An 8,475-nucleotide genomic window follows, 5' to 3' on the forward strand; every position below is an offset into this window, starting at 1 on the left:
GCCCCCCTGGAGCAGCTGCTGCGCTCGGAGTTGCGCACCGCGACCCTGCGCGCCCTGGGGCGCTCTGGCGGGGGCTGCATCAGCGAGGGGCACTCCTACGACACTGACGCGGGGCCTGTGTTTGTCAAGGTCAACCGCAGGGCTCAGGTGCGGGGACTGGAGAGGGGGAGAGGGTGGGAAAGGCGGGGAACGGAGAGAGCGTGGAAAGGGGAGAGGGGGCGGATAAAGGGGATGGGGCGCGCGGAAGGGGACGCGGGGCAGGGGGCGCGGGCACGAGTGGCCTTTCGTGCGTCAGGCCTGGCGCCACTGCCCCCGTGTCAGCCTGCGGCCTTGAACCGGACACCTGCAGGCCACAGGGCTCCAGCATGTTCTGCGGGATCCCCCGCAGCATTTTACCCGCTGCCGGATTAATTCTGGTCCTTTGACCCCGTGCGTGAGTTTTCTGTTGTTTGGTTTAATGTCTCCACCCACCAAGCATGGGGGAGGTGAGGCTTGGAGACCTGGGCTGCTCCTGCCACCCTCCTGCCCCAGCTCTGAGCTCAGGTTTCCCCAAGGTCCCGTCCTCTTCAGGTCTGAAGAGGCAGGAAGGTAGCCAGGACTCCCAGGCACCGCAAGGGCCAGACTCCAGGCCCCTCTACTCACAGACCCTGCTTGTGTTTGGGTCTGGTTTTCATCTCCTGCTTACCCTATATCTGTTAAACACACACGGATAATACAACATTTGACAAGGAGAGAGTTAGCCCGGCCGGTGTGGCTCAGTGGTTGAGCGTCGACCTATGAACCAGAAGGTCACTGTCCAATTCTCCGTCAGGGCACATGACTGGTTTTCGGACTCCATCCCCAGTGGGGCGTGCAGGAGGCAGCTGATCAATGATTCTCTCTCATCATTGATGTTTCTTTCTCTCTCCCTCTCCCTCTTTGAAATCAATTTCAAAACAAAAAACCAAGTGGAGAGAGTTAGCCACATGCATGTACCCAGCAGTGGTGGGGTGCTGCCTGTGGGCTGGAGGGATCCAGAGAGACCCCTTCGGACACCCTGCAGCACTGTCCATGGCTGGGTGGACAAGGGGTGGGGGCTGATCCAGCATCCCTGCTCTGTGGGCACCCAGAACTGTTGAGGAGTCTGATTTCAGAACCCAAATGTCTCAGAATGATAAGCCCCACCCACAGGAACCCCATTTTCAGTAACTAGTGGTCCTGGGTGCTTATGACCCCGTGTGGTGGCTTCTGTGGAGGGTTGTGAGCCACAGCCTGGCTGCAGAGGCCCCTGCTGGAGTGGGAGCTCATGGTGGTGTTCTGGACACAGGCCCGGCAGATGTTTGAGGGGGAGGTGGCAAGCCTGGAGGCCCTCCGGAGCACGGGCATGGTGCGGGCCCCTCGGCCCATCAAGGTTATCGACCTGCCCGGGGGTGGGGCAGCCTTCGTGATGGAGCATCTGAAGATGAGGAGCTTGAACAGGTAAGAGAGAGAGAGAGAGAGAGAGAGAGAGTGTGTGTGTGTGTGTGTGTGTGTGTGTGAGAGAGAGAGAGAGCAGCCTCTTGCTGAGCAGCCCACATAACTCGGTCGAGTTACCAGGGGCAGCGTTCCCACCTGTCATTCTTTTTCTTCTGGTATTTTATTGATTTCAGAGAGGAAGGGAGAGGGAGAGAGAGAGAAACATCAATGATGAGCCTGGTGGTCTGGCTCAGTGGTTGAGCGTCAACCTATGAACCATGGTTTGATTCCCGGTCCGATTCCTGGTCAGGGCACATGCCTGGGTTGTGGGCTCAATCTCCAGTAGGGGGCGTGCAGGAGGCAGCCAAGCAAAGATTTTCTGTCATCATTGATGTTTCTCCCTCTCCCTCTAACTCTGAAATCAATAAAAAAATATATTTCAAAAACCCTACCAAAACGGGGAGATGGTTTTTTGTTCATTTGTTTGTTTTTATAGCAAAAGTGGAAATTTACTGAAGAACAAGCACAGACTCCCACGTGGGGAGGGGGAAAGAGTCCCCTGGGAGATGGTTTTTAACTTAACGTTACCTTTTGAACATTTGTCTTGTAATTCTCAGTACTTTCTGAAGCTTCTGTGGGTGCCTACCTGCTTCCCCACCCTTGGTGATTTTACACTGTTTTCTGGAAAGGGTCGCTGCCTGCCATTCATTTTAGGTATTAAAATATTCCTAAAACAGAGCGTGCTGGCAGATGGTTGCTATTTCTTACTTTAATGGCTGCATTTCTTCTCTCCGCAGTCAGGCTTGGAGACTTGGAGAACAGGTGGCAGATTTGCACCTTTACAACCAGAAGCTCGGGGACAAGTTGAGGGAGGAGGTGAACACAGTGGGTGCGTTCAGATTGCCTTCTTGCGCCCTTGACCCACCAGGCCAGGGTGACATTTCGGTAACAGGTTGGATTGCACGCCTGTAGAGGACCTCCCTCTACACTCAGTGTGAAAATGAGATTGTTAAGTAGGAATTTGATGGCGTTGATAAGCAGGTAGAATTGGCTCCTGACCTCTTTTATACCCAGCCCTGCTGTCTGGTGTGCTGAGGCTGTGTCCTGGCTGACTCACGTGCTACCTAATTGCTAGTGGGAGTGGTCCATTCTCCTATCACCCACCTTCCAGCAGTGTAGCCAGGCCTGTCCTGACTCTCTGTGGGGTCTGGCATTTAGAGGAAAGACCACATCTCTTCCTGTTGATAGGCCGGAGGGCCGAGGATGCCGAGCCCCAGCATGTGACCAAGTTCGGCTTCCACACGGTGACGTGCTGTGGCTTCATCCCGCAGGTGAGTGCCAGGGTTAGGATGCAAGTGCTTGCTTAGCTGAGGGCTGTTCCCTACACCCTCATGTTGGGCACCCCTTCCCTTGTATGTGCCAGTGTGCCAGTCCCACTGCACCAGGGAGATTCCTAAAAGCAAAGGGTGAGCTGTGATACCTGGGGTGAGGGCATTGAGCTTGGTGGTGGGAAGCCGTGGGGCAGGTGGAAGAGCGCTCTAAGCAGAGGGAACAGCAGGTGTGAAGGCCGTATTTCAGGAGGGCACAGGCTGAATGGAGCCAGCACAGTCATAGTGGTCCCGACAGGCGTGGCTGAGTGTGGCTTGTCCTGCTTCAGATGTTGAGTTTAAGAGCTGTGGGGTCTCCAAAGACTTGGTTGACCTCATACAGTGGCTTTTCAAGAACCCTAAGGTCTGAAGTAGATGAGAAGGGATGGTCTGTGAGGGGCACAGGTAGCCCTTGAATGCTCCTTCAAACTGCAGGATCAACAAGCCAACTTAGGTCAGCTGCAGCCCGGCCAGGAAAGGGGGATGGGAGGACAACCTGGCCCACCTCCTTATGCGAGGACAAGAAGGCCCTGGGACTTATTTCACTTAGCATGATACTCTCCAGGTCCCTCCATGCTGTCTCAAAGGATAAGAGATCCTTTTTTCCTGCTGCATAGTATTCCATGGTGCAAATGCACTACAGCTTTTTTAAATCCACTCATCTATTGATGGGCACTTGGCCTGTTTCCAGATTGCTGTGTTCTTTTATTTACTTACTAGAGGCCCAGTGCATGAAATTCGTGCATGGGTAGGGTCCCTAGCAGCTGCCGGCTGCCGGCCAGGGCACTCCCTTCCCCCGGCCACCTGCCACCACCGCCAGCCCTGCCCCTGGTCAAACTCCTGGTCAGGGGGACCATTTGCATATTAGGCTTTTGTTATATAGGATTTATTTGTTTTAATTTCTTAGTTTTATTTATTTTGCTTTAAGAAAGTAATATAATATCATAAATAATACATATGAAATTATGAACATGTTGCATTCAATTTTATTATTATTACTAGAGGCCCGGTGCACAAATTCGTGCATGGGTGGGGTCCCTCTGGGTGGCCTGCAGGGGTCGGGCTGAAACCCGCAGTCCAATGCTGCCTGCAGCTCCTACCTGCTGCTCCGGCTCATCCTGGCCCCGCTGTGCCTGCTGCGGGCTCGTGCCCAGCGCTCACCAGCCATGAGCTCTGCATCTGGTGCCCTCCCAAGGGGAGTGGCCTGCAGGATTGGGCTGAAACCAGCTTTCCGACATCCCCTGAGGGGTCCCGGTTGCCAGAGGGCACAGGCCAGGCTGAGGGACCCCACTGGTGCACGATTGGGGTGGGGAGGGACCGCAGGAGGGCTCCAAGGGTGTGTCTGGCCCATCTTGCTCAGTCCGATCAGCCAGACCCCAGCAGTAAGCTAACCTACTGGTCAGAGCATCTGCCCCTTGGTGGTTAGTGCACATCACAGTGACTGGTTGACTGGTCGACTGTCTGCCCCCTGATGGTCAGTGCACAACATAGCAAGCAGTTGAACAGCCTTAGCATATCATTAGCATATTACGCTTTGATTGGTTGTTTAGTTCTGCCATTCTGTCTATTTGCATATTACCCTTTTATTTTCAGTCTATTTGCATATTACCCTTTTATTATATAGGATTATTTGGTGGCAAATAGCTCTTTGCATCTCTTTTTTAAAAAAGTATTTCTTTATTGTTGAAAGTATTACCTCTAATGCCCTCTTTCCCCCATTGTCCCTGGGTCATGCATATATGCATACAAGGTCCTTGGTTGATTACCTCCCACCCACCCTCTGAGGCCGTGTTCTTTTAGTGGTTAATCTAAGGTTTAGGCAAATCACGTGTATAACTGCCCTGTGACCACAACCTGCAGCATCCGCCTCCTTTCCCTTGCTGCCCAGGTGAATGAGTGGCAGGACGACTGGTCGACCTTCTTCACCCGGCACCGGCTCCAAGCGCAGCTGGACCTCATTGAGAAGGACTATGCTGATCGAGAGGCACGAGAGCTCTGGTCGCAGCTACAGGTGGGCACAGCAGGTATTCTCTGCGGGAGGGGCTGTTCCCCCTGAGCCACCACATTTATGTGGGCCCCTCTGGAGTTGGGGCCACTGAGCCCTGGAGAGGAGCTGGTCAAGTCCAGGACACTTGGCGCCTCTTGGCCTGATGGGGAAACGGGGAAGGGGTGGGACCGGAGGACATACTCTTGGCCCCTGAGTGTACCTCTCCACCCCTGAGGTCACTGGGCTCTTAAGCCTCAGACTTTGCTCATGTGAAACACAGGTACTGGGATCATAAAGGTGGCATTTACTATTACTTTCTTGCCCACTTTTTAAAAAAATATATTTTATTGATTTTTCACAGAGAAGAAGAGAGAGGGATAGAGAGTTAGAAACATCGATCAGCTGCCTCCTGCACACCCCCCACTGGGGATGTGCCCGCAACGAAGGTACATGCCCTTGACCGGAATCGAACCTGGGACCCTTGAGTCCGCAGGCTGACGCTCTGTCCACTGAGCTAAACCGGTTAGGGCTTTCTTGCCCACTTTTACCCTTTTCTGCCGAAGCATGAATGTTTTACTTCTTAGAGCAGATGTGGGCAGAAGATGCCCGAGGGACTGGTTTCAAAGCAACACCCAAAATTGAAAAACAGAACTCTCAGGTCAATCTAGAGTGAGCATGCATTAAAGAACTATTATTTAACTCTTTAAAAAAGTATTTTTTTTATTGATTTCAGAGAGGAAGGGAGAGGGAGAGAGAGAGAGATAGAAACATCAATGATCAGTTGTCTCCTGCACTCCCCCCACTGGGGACGAATCCAGAAATTGAGTCTCAACCACTGAGCCACACCCTCTGGGCTTATTTAACTCTTTAATGAAGTAACCGATGGGATACAAAAGAGGTGCAGATACATGTGATGTGAAATAAAAGAATAGTGGAGTGCCCTAGCCGGTTTGGCTCAATGGATAGAGCGTCGGCCTGCAGACTGAAGGGTCCCAGGTTCGATTCCGGTCAAGGGCACATGCCTGGGTTGCGGGCTCGATCCCCAGTGAGGGGTATGCAGGAGGCAGCCAATCAGTGATTTATCTCATTATTGATGTTTCTAACTCTCTCTCCCTCTTCCTTCCTCTCTAAAATCAATAAAAATATATTAAAAAAAAAAGAAAGAATAGTGGAGAAAGTTTGTTAAGTTAGGTACAAAAAAATACCTTCACTCAGGTTATACAGTTCAGGTTATATAGTTTCTATTCTATAGGAGATAAAACCATCACCTCTGGGGTTTGACACCGTATGTAAATCATTAGTGTCATGGAGCTTTGGGACTGAGTCTAGATCAGTGATGGCGAACTTTTTGAGCTCGGCGTGTCAGCATTTTGAAAAACCCTAACTTAACTCTGGTGCCGTGTCACATATAGAAATTTTTTGATATTTGCAACCATAGTAAAACAAAGATTTATATTTTTGATATTTATTTTATATATTTAAATGCCATTTAACAAAGAAAAATCAACCCAAAAAATGAGTTCGCATGTCACCTCTGACACGCGTGTCATAGGTTCGCCATCACTGGTCTAGACCAAGTTCCACTGCCCTGGGCTTGCTTTGACACTGAACAAACACGAGGCCATCTTTGCCTTCGTTCCCCGTATTGCATGAGGAAACCGCGGCTCATAATCGCATAACTGTGTGTCCAATATTATTTCCTTAGGTGAAGATCCCGGATCTGTTTCGTGGCCTAGAGATTGTCCCCGCACTTCTTCACGGGGATCTCTGGTCAGGAAACGTGGCCGAGGACGACTCGGGACCCCTTATGTACGACCCAGCGTCCTTCTATGGCCATTCTGAGTTTGAACTGGCAATTGCCTTGATGTTCGGCGGCTTCCCCAGGTCCTTCTTCTCCGCCTACCACCGGAAGATCCCCAAGGCTCCAGGGTTCGAGCAGCGGCAGCTGCTCTACCAGCTCTTTAACTACGTGAACCACTGGAACCACTTTGGGAGGGAGTACAGGAGCCCGACCCTGGGCACCATGAGAAAGCTTCTCAAGTAGCAGCCCACCTGTGTCCCTGCCCACCTGCCCGCCCGCTTAGCAAATACCAGGGGCAGCAACAGCAGAGGTGGCTGCAGGGGCTAATAAAGCCAGTGGGGGCTTCGGGGACGGAACCGCTGTGAGTCTTACTGTGTCTCCACCCTCCATGCACTTGGGCTGGTTTACAGGGTGCCCAGACCACCTGAAAGGGCTCCAACGGGCTCTTTGCATACCGCAGCCTGGGGGATGTTTGAAGTTTGGATGTTTTCATCATAATTGTATTGAAACTCACATAGATTTGGGGTTTGCTTAGGCAGAAAATGGTGCCCCATCCTCCTGTGGATGTGGGGCTCCTGTTTTAGCTCAGGCAGTGTTGGGAACCATGAGTTGTGCCCCACTTTAAAAAAATATATATATATTTTAAATATATTTTTATTGACTTCAGAGAGGAAGGGAGAGGGAGAGAGGTAGAAACATCAATGATGAGAGAGATTCATCTACTGGCTGTCTCCTGCACACCCCCTACTGGGGATCAAGCCCACAACCCAGGCATGTGCCCTTGAGCGGAATTGAACCTGGGCCCCTTCAGTCTGAAGGCCACCACTCTATCCACTGAGCCAAACCAGCTAGGGCTAAAAGATATTTTAAATATATAGTTTAATATATTGATTTCAGAGAGGAAGGGAAAGGGAGAGAGAGAGAAAAAATATCGATGATAAGAATCATCGATTGGCTGCCTCCTGCACACCCCACACTGGGGATTGAGCCTGCAACCCAGGCATGTGCCCTGACCAGGAATCGAACCGTGGCCTCCTGATGCTCAACCACTGATCCACACCAGCTGGGCTGTGCCCACTTCCTAAGGAGCACCTCTGGGGCTGAGTGGGGGGGGGGGGGGCTTCAAGTCCACCCTTAAGGTGAGACAGATGCAAGGAAGGGCCCCCAATAGTTGTGGGGACTGGCATTCGGGCTGCAGCCACTGCTCAGCCTCTCTCCTTCTCCCCATTTCCCAGCCAGTGTGTTTTTCTCTGGATAAGGAGGAGGCGGGAGGCTGGGAGAGAGCCTTGGGCAGTGGGGTGTGCCCCACAGCTGGGATGTCTGTGGTGTACAGGGGATTGGGATGTCCATGTGGCCTGTTGGTTCAGGATGTCAGGGCTGTCACCGTTGAAGGTATCTGCCTGGGGACAGGCAGTGCCTGGCAGGGTCTCAGGGCATCATGGCCACCCATGTGTGTGTCTCTAAAGTCAGGAGACCACGTGATTGCCACTTCTGGAAAAATTACCCATTCGTTCGTAGCAGTACAGCGCCAAATGTCCCTTTTCTGTAAAGTGCGACTGTCTGGATTTGTTCCCAGCGCAGACAGAGGAGCCTGTTGAAAGCTTTCTAGAAAGAAGTCCACCCCAAACGCTTCCTTCCAAACATCTGACGGTCTCAAAAACAAACTGCCATCGTGGGCAGAACCAGTGAGACTCCTGGACTCCGCCCCCTCCACTGGCCCAGGACCCGCCTCCATAGACTCCGCCCCCTCCACTGGCCCAGGCCCCTCCCCTCATCGACTCTGCCCCCTCCACTGACCCAGGCCCCTCCCCCATTGACTCCGCCCCCTCCACTGGCCCAGGCCCCTCCCCTCATCCACTCTGCCCCCTGCACTGGCCAAGCCCCCC

The 8,475-nt window shown here is 52.4% G+C and overlaps 1 protein-coding gene across 1 annotated transcript; it reads left to right on the plus strand.

The window, feature by feature from the left end:
- Positions 1-3: 3 nt before the first annotated feature.
- Positions 4-6,945, plus strand: FN3K (fructosamine 3 kinase; the record flags this gene model as incomplete). The annotated part of the gene is made up of 6 exons (XM_005883688.2): positions 4-147; positions 1,307-1,458; positions 2,232-2,323; positions 2,683-2,765; positions 4,690-4,812; positions 6,494-6,945. Coding segments are annotated over 6 exons (933 nt in total), but the record flags the coding sequence as incomplete, so codon positions are not given.
- Positions 6,946-8,475: the final 1,530 nt, after the last annotated feature.

The sequence above is a fragment of the Myotis brandtii genome, unplaced genomic scaffold (genome assembly GCF_000412655.1).
Source record: "Myotis brandtii unplaced genomic scaffold, ASM41265v1 scaffold797, whole genome shotgun sequence".
Lineage (NCBI taxonomy): Eukaryota > Metazoa > Chordata > Mammalia > Chiroptera > Vespertilionidae > Myotis > Myotis brandtii.